The sequence below is a fragment of the Tenrec ecaudatus genome, chromosome 6, assembly GCF_050624435.1.
Source record: "Tenrec ecaudatus isolate mTenEca1 chromosome 6, mTenEca1.hap1, whole genome shotgun sequence".
Classification (NCBI taxonomy): Eukaryota; Metazoa; Chordata; class Mammalia; order Afrosoricida; family Tenrecidae; genus Tenrec; species Tenrec ecaudatus.
This window is the reverse complement of record NC_134535.1, coordinates 21859343-21871393: the sequence shown is the minus strand read 5'-3', so window position 1 is coordinate 21871393 and position 12051 is coordinate 21859343. Positions and strand designations below refer to the sequence as shown.

General features: G+C 43.2%; 1 protein-coding gene across 5 annotated transcripts in view; it reads left to right on the top strand.

Moving 5' to 3' along the window:
- The window catches only part of TXNRD1 (thioredoxin reductase 1), a 115626-nt gene that overhangs the window by 83108 nt on the left and 20467 nt on the right, over positions 1 to 12051 (top strand). For all 5 annotated transcript variants that reach the window (XM_075551063.1, XM_075551062.1, XM_075551061.1 and 2 more), the window contains 6 exons: positions 2462 to 2575; positions 4209 to 4281; positions 5378 to 5497; positions 8875 to 9017; positions 9424 to 9539; positions 10755 to 10980. In XM_075551063.1, the coding sequence (XP_075407178.1) occupies positions 2489 to 2575; positions 4209 to 4281; positions 5378 to 5497; positions 8875 to 9017; positions 9424 to 9539; positions 10755 to 10980 (765 nt within the window). In that variant the 5' untranslated portion in view covers positions 2462 to 2488. The remainder of the gene's footprint in view (positions 1 to 2461; positions 2576 to 4208; positions 4282 to 5377; positions 5498 to 8874; positions 9018 to 9423; positions 9540 to 10754; positions 10981 to 12051) is intronic.

Sequence of the window (12051 nt, the reverse complement as noted above, 5' to 3'; positions counted from 1 at the left end):
CCACAGGACAGGCAACAGTGTTCCTGTTGATTGCTCCGAGGAAAACTGGATCGGCTAATGGAGAATGGGGGCTACTTTAGACAGGGTTGTAGAAGGGAAGGCCTTTTCAAGTAATCGAAGTGAAGTGGAAGCCATTTACCAGCGTATACTTGATAACTAATAATTAAAATAATACATTGGCTCCCACTACTGAGGCACATACTGAAGATCTAAATATGGGTCATGATGGTGTTGATCACTGTCCACATATCCTTGAAGAAACTAGCTCAGTGTGTAACCCACTAGAGCTTCTGTTGTGCCAGTCTACCTACTGGGTCAGGATTTGTTGGGAAGAGAACATTTTGGGTCAGGATTTGTTGGGAAGAGGAGAGTTCAGATAGGTTGGTGGTACAGGGAAGCAGCAGATGTCAGTGAAACATGCCTCAGATCTAGTCTCCTCCCCAGGCAGTTTCTCTTTGTAGATTTGTGCACTGGCTGATAAAATTAGGCTTCTGCCTTGAACCATGAGAACCAGGTTTGGATACAGAATTTCAGTAAAGAACAGATAATAAATCTTGGCTTAAAACTCTAGTGCATTTTCTTTCTCTTGTTGGCAAAGAGGGTTCCAAGAACGATAGGTTTCCCTTTGCAGTTTTATAGCCTGCGACTGTGTTGTTAACATCTGTGCTATGTAGATACAGTGCTGATAGAAAGAGGCCAGAGCTGATAGAAAGGTCAGAGATTTAAAAAAATGGTTGCCTGTTACTTTTCCCAGAACTCTAGCTGCACATACTATTTCAAACCAGCCAGTCAGCCCAGGGAGGGGGAGTGGCGAATATTACCTGAAGCTTGTATTACCTGAAGCTTGTACTGATCCTTCGTTTCACATGGTTATTACTACCCAGTTTTTCCTCCCACAGTGTCTTGTGCTGAAGGAGGCGTTTCTGTCATAATGCCAATTGATGAGTACTGGCTGTGCCTACCAGCCTCCCCTGCCTGCCCTTTTGTCCAGACTGTCAGGGTGATGCAGGATTGTCCTCATTGTGGCTGGTTTCCAGGGATCTTCCCTCCAGTCCCTGAACCACCTCGTGTGCCCATCATGCTACCAAGGGGCAGTTACAGTGCTGTGTTTCCTCCTCCCTCTACCGCACCCCCTTCCGCATCCCAAGCTCCCGCGTCTGCTTCTGCTTCTGCTGATGGTAGGCAGCAGAGAAATACACAGTTGGGGCCGGTAAGTTTGGGGGCTATGTTGGTTTCTAAAGTTAAGATGTGATTTTTTAAAAAGATATTGCACTTGTTAGCACTTTCATTTGTTAGCACAGATTTTAAAAAAAGGTAATATATCAACAGAATGATGTTAATCTAACATCTATTTTCTAAAACCTGCTTGCTATGTACCAAATACATACAAATAAGCGCTCAATGCAAGTTGGCTTCAAAACATGTGGAAAAATTCTAGTATCTTTTTGTTCATCTTCATAAGAATTTTTTGAAGTCCTCCTCACGCAGGTTAAACAAATGAGCTTTTAACAGACTTGTAGTTACTTAAAATGCCTGGGAAAAGCAACAACTAATATATTTAGCTTTTCATTTAGGCCAATGTCAGCTAATTATTTTCTTCTGAAATTGTAGGTTTTTGGGGGGGTCTTAAATATTTGACAGTTTTGTTTAAATTGCTGTACTGAGTGCGCTAGCTCATTTGTTAACCAAGGCCCAGCTCTTAGCCCGAGGTCTTCATCACCTGATTTGTGGCCTCTGGCTGGTTAGTAAAGATAGCTGGACTTATATCAGTGGTTCCATTAAAAAGGACAAGGCAATATTTTGGATTTTCCAGCAAATTTAAAACCAATATTTAAAATCTCAGGAGAAGGGCTGGTGACCAGACTTAATTAAACCTAACTAAATTTTATTGAGCTGTCAGAATCTTGCTTATGTAGAAGTTAGCCAGTGGGGTGAAGAGGCATGGGGCACCGGACCTAAGGATCATGACTAAAAGAGCATTACTCAAAGGAAGATTGAGTATTTCCATGCGTGTGATGAGATTGAAACCAACCTGTAGTTTTCCTTTGAAAATTCTTTTTGCTTTCTATAAAGGAAGATTCTCCTACCGAGCTTTTGTATTGCTTACTTTATTGTTGTGAAATATATTTAACAAAGCTTCCCATTTTGACCATTCCCAAGTGTACTTTTCAGACATTAATTAGTCACAGTGTCATGCAACTGTCGCCACTATTTACTGCTTAATCAAGAGACCCTCATTACCATAAATAACAGCCACCCCAGCCTCTGATAACACCAGTAAACGCTTCTCTTTGCATTTCCCCATCAGTCTTCTCGTAAAAGTAGGGTCATGTGATATTTGATCTTTTGTGTCTATTTTTTTTTCATTTATCATGTTTGCAAGGGTCTTTGATGTCATAGCATGTGTTGAGACATTCATTACTGCTTTCATATGAAATTGCGTTCTGTTTTTCTTCTTTAGGCTTATCAACTTCAAAAGCTGCTCAGTATGAACGGCTCCGAAGATCTTCCTGAGTCCTACGACTATGACCTTATCATCATTGGTGGTGGCTCAGGAGGGCTGGCGGCTGCCAAGGTAAGACTACTTCTGTTGTCTTTATCTGGATTGTGCTTGGAATGGTCACATCCCAGCACAGCTAAATTTGAAAATCTCCGGAGTTTGTTTAGTTCTGAGTGTGGCTTTTTGCTCATAACTTGCCAGGACATAAGGGACCACTTTATAAGTCATTCTTCCAAATTGAAATGTGGCATGTTCTTTATATAGAAGTACCAGGCTCTGAGTTTGGGTACACATTTCTATTCATTTCAAATTTGGTTGATTTTTCATGGGTAACAGGGGACATGTTCACATAAAATGTATTTCTTTGTATTTTTTACCCCCAAGGTAGCTATTTCCCTATTCGCATCCCCTTTGGTCCATGGAAAGATGGAGAAAGTTGGATTTTTTTCAAAGTTATTAAAAAACAAAAGCTGTGTTTTCTCTGTATATATAAGATATTCTAAGAGAAATAACCACTAGCTCCAGGGCCTGGGAGCGATGGGGTTGAGGATATATAAATAGGGGCGATGAGGAGTGAAGGAGACCTGGTGCTTGGCTGCTGACTGAAAGGTTGGCAGTTTGACCTCACCAGCTGCTGTTTGGGGGAAAACTGTGACAGTCATCTTCCATAAAGAGCACGGCATTGGAAACCTTATGGGACAGATCGGCTTTGCCCTATATGGTTCGTTATGAGTTGGAATCGACTGGGCAGGCGGTTAGGAGTCTGAGAGACACTTTGCTTGTCGGGGCATATGGCCCTGTCACCCTTACCCAATAGGCTGTTTTAAAGATAGAGTGGTTCTACTGCCCTAAGGATGCAGTGAATCAGGAGAAGCCCGTTGCAATGACGCAGGTCAGAAAGTGAATGCCATTGGTGTAGCATCAATGGAGTAGCAGGCGTATTTGACTGCAGTATTAGTATTTTTGAAGAACACACACACTCATTTCTTTCAAAAAAGCCCTTGTAGGTCTAGGTGCCAGTACACAAAGCTTATTTTCTTAAAGATGAGATACTCTACAGAACAAACTTCTGAATGTTGCTTTCACGCCCCTAAAAAAAGATTGAGAAACCTTGTTAGACATTATCAAAGAGCCTTGGTGGCATGGTAGGACAGGCAAGGGTGGCAGTTTAAACCCACCTGCCCCGCCCCGCCACGGCTCCGCAGAAGGATGAGGCTCTTTGCTCCTGTGAAGGTTTGCAGTCTTGGGAACCCTCTGCAGGGGAGTCACTGTGAATTAGAATGGACTCACTGGCGGGGACTTGGGGTTAGATTATTGTCAGCTTTCTCATGGGAACCTTGCATGAAAATTTTAGGAAATGTTATAATTTAAGAAGAAAAACTGTTCCCAAACATGACTGCTCCATCTGTCATCATTTGGTTAGGGTTTCCAACAGAGTCTGCCAGTTTTAGAACAGCCGGTATGTGTATTTGTGTCCTGAATCTGTATGTTCTCTGCAAATTGCCCTTAAAGCTTATCTGAGCCTCTCATTTTTATCCTGAGTTTCTGTTCATCATCTTCGCACGTGAAACTCCCAGGTGTCAGTAACTAGTTAAGCTTTGGCATTACCACCTAATTAAAACAGCATGGATTTGTAACAGACCATTTCTAATCCTTCATGCTACCCTTTGAAACACATTTGAACATATGAAATCATCTTGTTTTTCAGGAGGCGGCCAAGTATGGCAAAAAGGTGATGGTCCTGGATTTTGTCACTCCAACCCCACTTGGAACTCGATGGGGTACGTTTTTAAAATTTTATTTTAGAGGAGAATTTGTAAGAAAGTTCTAAAAATGGCTTCTAAATCCCAGTTGAAGTTTTTAGAAGTTAAACGCATAGTTCTTATCCTTGAGCTAAGTTCAAATAGGATCAGATTTAAATATGCTGAAAGGGTTAAGATAGTAAAATCCTTATACAGAAGCTTTCATGATGATAAACCTTTGAGTAACTAGTATAATTAGTGGGAAAAGACTGGGCTTCCTACCCCTGTAAAGAGCGACAGTCCCAGAAACTCACAGGGGCAGTTCTACCCTGTCCTCTAGGGCCGATATCAGTCAGAATCAGCTCGAGGGCAGTGAGTTTGGTTTAGTTTGGAGGATACTTAGCAAATTAATAATTGGAAGTGTAAACTTTTCAATCGTGACTGCATCATTGATGATTATACCAAGAGCACAGGGATGGGATTGGTAAATCTGATTGGTAAAACTGGGGGCAGGTTCTCAGATGAGCCGTGTCCTCGACAACCAACGGAGAGAAGCTTAGTCCATCTAGGCAGTGAGAAGAGAATGGCGAGATTCCTGGTTGAAGAAAAGCAAGTGCCATGCTGCCCTCTTTCACATGTCAGTTTGCCCACCGCCACGCCCAGTGCCCATTTCTATTTTAATCTGCAGGAACTAGTCCATCCTTCTGAGTATCAAGAGAAAACAGTGAACCAATCTCCTTAGAAGAACGCATTCATGTATTCAATTCAGACACATTGCAGTCCAGCCATCTGTGACTCACCACTTCTGTGCACAGATCCAGGGGCAAGCACAGGGTGGTGGTGATGCACAGACACATTGGATCCCTGGCATCTTTATCAGCAGGGCAGGCAATTTGGATCTTTGTAGTCCATGGGAGTTTTTGAATCTGCCCTTCATTTCTGTTTTCCGATTATGCTGTGTTTTGTACATAAGGCTCTCATGGAACTTGAGGTGTTGGGAGATACAGGAATAAACGGATCGATAGGATCGACGACATTAGACAAATTAGGCATCTTAGAAGTGTAGTCATTATTGACCTTTTTCTTTGATAGATTACAAAATGTGCTATATCCTTATTATTTCTTGATGTTGTAGGTCTTGGGGGAACATGTGTGAATGTGGGTTGTATTCCCAAAAAACTGATGCACCAGGCAGCGTTGTTAGGACAAGCCCTACAAGACTCGCGCAACTATGGATGGAAAGTTGATGACACAGGTATGGAGGAGAAGAGCTACTTTTCCCTTTGGGTCTGGGGGCGTATTCCTGCATTTTTAATGCTTCATCTCTTTGAGGCTAGTGAATTACCTGGAAGATTTTTAATTTTAAATTTCTTACAGATAAAATCATTATAGTTACTGTGTGTCAAGACACCTATCTTTGGTAAAATAAGAATAGATATTATATTGTAGTTTTGCTGTTATAATTAAAAGCAATTCCTTAAAATAAAGTTTCTTGATTAGATAGTGTGTCATAAGGAGGCATGGATTACAGGTGCATTCTTTTGAAGCAGTTGCATTTTTCTCTGACTGAAGAAGTGAGTTTTGGGTGGCAGAGGGGCGATAGATAGTCTGGGTGGTGTGGAGTCTGGCTGCAAGTTAGGCTGCTCACTGGAAAGAGGGTCAGTAGTTTGAAGTCCCCAGACTCTGAGGGCGGAAGATGAGATTTTTCACTCCTGCAAAGATTGACGGTCTCACAAACCCCTTGGGCAGTTCTGTTCTGTCCAGAATTGACTGGAGGACAGTGAGGGGGTTTTTGGATTATTTGAGACATTCTAGAAAATTAAAGAGACATGCTTATTGACTTTGTAAAGTAAATTGCATTATCTGGTAGAAGAATGAAATGAGGCCTGCCGCGGTTTCCTGAGTAGTTAATGTTGGATCTTGCTCGTTCCTTGAGAATGAAACCCCAAGCCCTGTTTTGCCAGAAACAGGGCCTGATTGGGACTTGTATATTTTGTTAGAAAACCTTACAAGATTGGTCCCTGGCAAGACTGATAGGACATTACTCCAGACTACACAGCTCTAGTCTCCCCATCAAGGACACACCTAGGAAAGCCACTAAGAGAGACTGCCCCTGCCTGGGTGGAGGTAATCCTCTTTCCAGTGCACTGCCGAAGGGCAAGATTATCAACTTCCTAGTCAATGACATTGACTGGGAGCTGCCATAGGTTCAGGCCAGATACAGAAGAGGACGTGGAACAAAGGATATTATTATTGCTGATGTCCATGGATCGTGGCTCAGAATAGAGAACACCAGAAAGATGTGTACTTGTGTTTTATTGACTATGCCAAGGCAGTCAAATGTGTAGATCATAACAAACTATTCCAGAACACTTCATTGTGCTTATTCAGACTTTGTACGTGGATCAAGAAGCAGTTGTGAGAATGGAACAAGGGAATCCTGCATGGTTTAAAATCAGGAAAGGTGTTTGTCAGGGTTGTATCTTTTCAGCATAACAATTTAAAGACTACTAAACTCTTCACAAGTGGGCCAGTAAGTAACATCTCTAAAGTGGAGAAAGGGTTGAAGTTGTCATGGATTTTGTTTTGGTTGAATGAAAACGCCAGTCAAGATGGAAAGACCAGCTGCATTACCTGCTGCAAAACGTGCTGCACAGAACCTCTTTAGGTTATTCAAAAGCCACAGTATTGCCTTCAGGACCAAGGTGCACCTAACCCAAGCCATGGCACTTTCAGTTGCCTCCTGTGCATGTGAAAGTTGGGCATGGAATAAGGAAGACTGAAGAATTCATGGTTTTGAGTTGTGGTGCTGGAGAAGAATATTGAAAGTCCAGTGGACTGCCATAAGGACAAACCAATCTGTCTTGGAAGATGTATGGGCAGAGTGCTCCTTCGAGGCAAGCTTGGCGAGACTTCATACTTTGGACATGTTGCCAGGAGAGGCCAGTCCCTGAAGAAGGCCGTCACAGAGATGGCCTGACACAGTAGCTGTGCAACGGTGGGTTCGAGTGTGGGAAAGACGGAGGATGGCGTAGGAGCACGTAGTGTTCCATTCTGCTGTGCGCCAGGTGTCGCACCATGCACCGAACAACAACAGGCTGATGATCAGAAGGAATCCGTGAAGGCTTAAGCTGCATGGGGACTCAGCAAACTGAGTGCTCAGAATTTAAGCTTTCATATACGCCTAACTGATGAGAATTGGGGTGGGGCAGGGACATTTGAGAGAATAATCCTCCAGCCAGTAGCTAAATTCTTTTGTGTCTTTTATTTCCCTGGGTTTTATTGAATAGCTTGTTAAACATTAACCAACAAGGCAAAAACTATTTGGCTTTGAAAATGCTTGTTCCTACTCAAATTAGACACACTTCCTTTGTTGACCGTTTTACTTTGTATTTAATATATGAAACGTGTTTCTCTAAAGTCTGGAGTCTTAGAAGAATCCAAGATTCCTGTCCTCAGCCTCTCAGGCAGTTAGTAGGTGAGAGTTACCAAGACAGTAGATAGAGGAGCTATGCCAAGTCATTTCACCCCAGCACACGAAGCAAAGACCCGCCCTCTGATTGGGTAGTGAACCCATCTCTGACACGCAGATCGAGTCCAGCACGGTGGGAGAAAAGTACCCACCAGCGTGACTGAGAGGAGACAGTGAAGACAAAGCGAATTGTATCTGTCCCACTTTGCGACCAGCTAGCATACATAGTAACCCCCCTAATCATGAGTGTTGTCGGTGAGTTCTGTGTGGCCATGGCAACAGATTGTTCAGGCTTTGTGTTTTCCTTCTGTCTGATTTTTTACTAGTCGTTGATAGACAATAATTTATGATTAGATATTAATTAATGAATAACAGGATTTCTTTTTTTCTCTCTTCTGTGGTTTTTGGAGTTCACTGTTGATTGATTATATTAATGCCCAGACTCTAAGGATTAGCTAATTATGGTAGAATCACACACTCTCCCACTGTTTGGTGAGGTGGGTGTTGGGGGTAGATGGACAATGGGATTGACTCCTGAAATAGTCTCTCAGACCACACCAAGGTGGCACTTTTTAAATAAAGTTCCAAAAGTCATTATTTTTTGCTTTGTGGACCCTGGAACCTCTGGCAACTTGCCAGCTCTGCCATTGTGCCCGACACAGCCACGGAGCATGTGTAAATAAGTGAATGTGACTGCTTTTACCTTAAAGAACTGGGGCTGGCAAGATGTGTACAGAAGTTTGCCAGCCCCTGGTCTAGAGATTGTGACCAGCCCCATGGCTCCACCCCTGGGTGCATCTGAAGCCCGCAGAGCTTGTTGCCAGCACGGGGTCCTGGGCCTGCCCACAGCCAGCACCCCAGGAGTTGGAATTTACAACCCAGGGTACAATTTTACTTCATTTCTCGGTAAAGAAGGAAAAAGCTTGTGTATTGCTGTTTTAGTCTTGAGAATTGCTAGGAAGCTTTGCGTGAGTTCACTGTTACAGCCGCTTTCTAAAAGGGAACGGATATTTGAAGGTACACAGGATTGATTTTATGTTCTCAAAATGAAGGACTTGGTTCTGTAGACCAAGAGCGCTTGGTATTCTATGTTACCAAGAAAGGATCTTGCCGGGAAGTTGACAGAAAATCTAAATTTTGTGCCCTGTTTTTGTCTGCAGTAAGACACGACTGGGACAAGATGACGGAAGCTGTGCAGAATCACATCGGCTCGCTGAACTGGGGCTACCGGGTCGCTCTGCGGGAGAAAAGGGTCACCTATGAGAATGCCTATGGGCAGTTCATTGGACCTCATAGGATTAAGGTAATGGGGTGACTACCCTGAGTAACTTTTTAAAAAACAAAACAAAAAACTTAACTGGGAGCAAGGGAGAAAAGGAGGCGATATAATGAAAACAGTGGCCGCTGCTGAGCCCCGCTTATTCAGCAGTCCAACATTTTGAGGGTTGGATGCTAATGGAAAGGTAGCTGGGGGCTCAGACACCCAGGAGCTGGAGGGGCAGGTGTGGCCATTGGCAGTTTCACTGGGTTATATGAGACCAAGGTGAGACAGTCCACAATGACTGCACCTAAGAGCGCCAGTGGCCACCGGGACCCAGCTGTTCGAGAGGGTCAAGCTGGATACTGTGGGGAACGGCCTTTGCAGACGCTGAGGTTACCAAGTCTGTGGAATAATAACTTAGTGAAACTTGACATTGGCTCCTTTGTAGGCCACCAATAATAAAGGCAAAGAAAAAATTTACTCAGCAGCGAGGTTTCTCATCGCAACTGGTGAAAGGCCACGCTACTTGGGCATACCTGGAGACAGAGAGTTCTGCATCAGCAGGTAAGGAAAAAACAAAGCAGGAAGAGAAGAATCCCATTTTAGAGTTTAGCTTTTGCCCTTTTGCCTCATACACCCATATTTGGTCCATTTCCTAGAACTAATTTCTTGCCCATATTTTGTTTTGAAACTTGATCTCACCACCCTGAACTAATATTATCGTCGCTTATTATGAGTATATAGAACTATGCTTATAATGTTGATATTTGTACTTGAAATTTATTTACATATGTGAGTCTATATTTTAAGTATACAATACATAAAATCAAATTGATGTTGCAAGCATTTTTCTAAAACAGTTGATAATGTGTGCATGTGTTTATAGTACTACTTGAGACTAATGTCAGGCTATTAGATTTATCATGTCCTAGTCTCTGCTCACTGCTATTGAAATAAACAATGTCAGCACAGGAGTCTTTTGTGAAATACTGGAGTCAAATAAGGTTTTCAGGGTGATTGTATTTTGTATAGTACGTGATAGCATTGCTGACTGTGTGTGTGTGTGTGTGTGTGTGTGTGTGTGTGAGTGATTTTATCCATTTTGGCTTTACTCCAGGCAGGCAGCTTAGATGGCAGCTGATGGATGCCATGGCTGCCTTGAATCAGCAGCCTTGTCAATAGTTTTACAGTCTCCTTCCCAACAATGTGTTTTATGACCTCTAGCTCTTTTGTGTTCCTCACTGGACTAGAAAGCCTTGGTGGGGTTTCCTGTTTGGATATTTTTTTTTATATTGGGAAAGCTTGGTGCAGGACGTCTCTCCTACCTCTCTTCCCAGTATTCACCATTGCTATGCCAGGACAGATGTGACTCCCCCTGGGAGAGACCTGTGTGGTGGGAGGGTGGGGTTTGGGTTTGAAACTACAGACGCAAGTACGTTTTTAACTGTGTTAGTGGAGGATTGTTCCACGCAGTTCAGAACCATTTTGTTTGACTCTGTCACATTCAATAACTTCAGTTTTTACATAAGAAACATAGTCTAAGATTGGCTTGGTTGTGCTAAACTCAGATGTACCTTTAGCTACTCCCTACATAACTGAGTGGCAAGAAAGGGCACATATCTGAGAGATTATGCAACTCTTTCGTGTTATTTTCTGGTAGTGTCTGTAATCGTTAGACTATTTGGTTCTTATGAAAATAAAGATAACTACTTTGACTTATTATTCACATGAACTTAAAAACATGTTTCCTCTCCTCCCAACCCCCCAACATCTTTTCAGTGATGATCTCTTTTCCTTACCATACTCCCCGGGAAAGACCCTGGTGGTTGGAGCCTCCTATGTTGCATTGGAATGTGCCGGATTTCTTGCCGGTATTGGTTTGGATGTCACTGTTATGGTGCGGTCCATTCTCCTTAGAGGATTTGACCAGGACATGGCCAACAAAATTGGTGAACACATGGAAGAGCATGGTGTCAAGTTCATAAGACAATTTGTACCGATCAAAGTAAGTGGGGATTGCCTGTCACTGTGTTGATGCTCTACCATGCGAGCGCTAGAGGGGGCCAGTGTGGGAAGAATCCTTTCAGCAAGTTATGCAGCAATACTGGAACTCGGTCCTCGAGTGAGGCTTGCGTTAGCTTCATAGCTGTGTGGTCGTGCATCGACTCTCGTCATCGGTCACTGTGAGGATTAAGTAGCACAGTTCTTGTACGTTATCCAGGCTTAAACCCTGTAACTGCTTTGGGAGTAGGGGGCTATAAGAGGAGCTTCAAAAGTTGGTGGAAAGATGAGGTTTTTCACAAACTTTTTGAAGCCCCTTATGTATGTTTCTGGGAGTATGTGCTGTATTGATAGAAAAAGAACATCTTCCATCAGAACATCATAACGTTGGGGCCACTTAGGTTGACCCTTATGAGGACCCATGTCTGTTGACATAACAAACCCAGATGAAGACTGCCTGTGGCATTACAGGGTGGAGGCCTGGCCACACTGTCGCAGGCCTGTGACCTTGCCCACGTGGTGGAGCTGCTCATGCAGCCTTTCGTCGGTCTAGTGAGGGATTAGGTAGATGACCCCTTTGTACCTGTAGACCATAATGCTGTGCAGTTTTGTCCTGGATTCTTGTTCTACAACCAAGCTGATGATCCTTGAGGCCATCTCTAAGGAATACAGTGGCTGCTCAGACTACTGCAGTGGGGACAGAGGGGGAGACTGTTTTCAAACCTGGCAACCCAAGAGGCTGCTCTCTGCTAAAAAGACAGTATTAAGATGTGGTAGGACTGTAGGGCTTTAGTTTTGTTATTAGAAAGAGAGTGGAGGCCGTGCCACGTCGCAGTACACAGGGAAACACCTTCAGGCCACCGAGTTGGGTTAAGTGCTTATCTTGCCAAACACTGGGAATATAAGAACGAGAGACACCAGTCTTTGCTTTTTAAACTTTACATTCGCTAGAGAAATAACATAAGTAGTGATGTAAAAAGCATTTGCTTGTATATTAGCCGAGTTTTCCAGCACATTTTTAATGCAGTTCTTGTGGTAAAATCAGGTGCCTCGGCTGATGTTCGGCTTGGCTCAT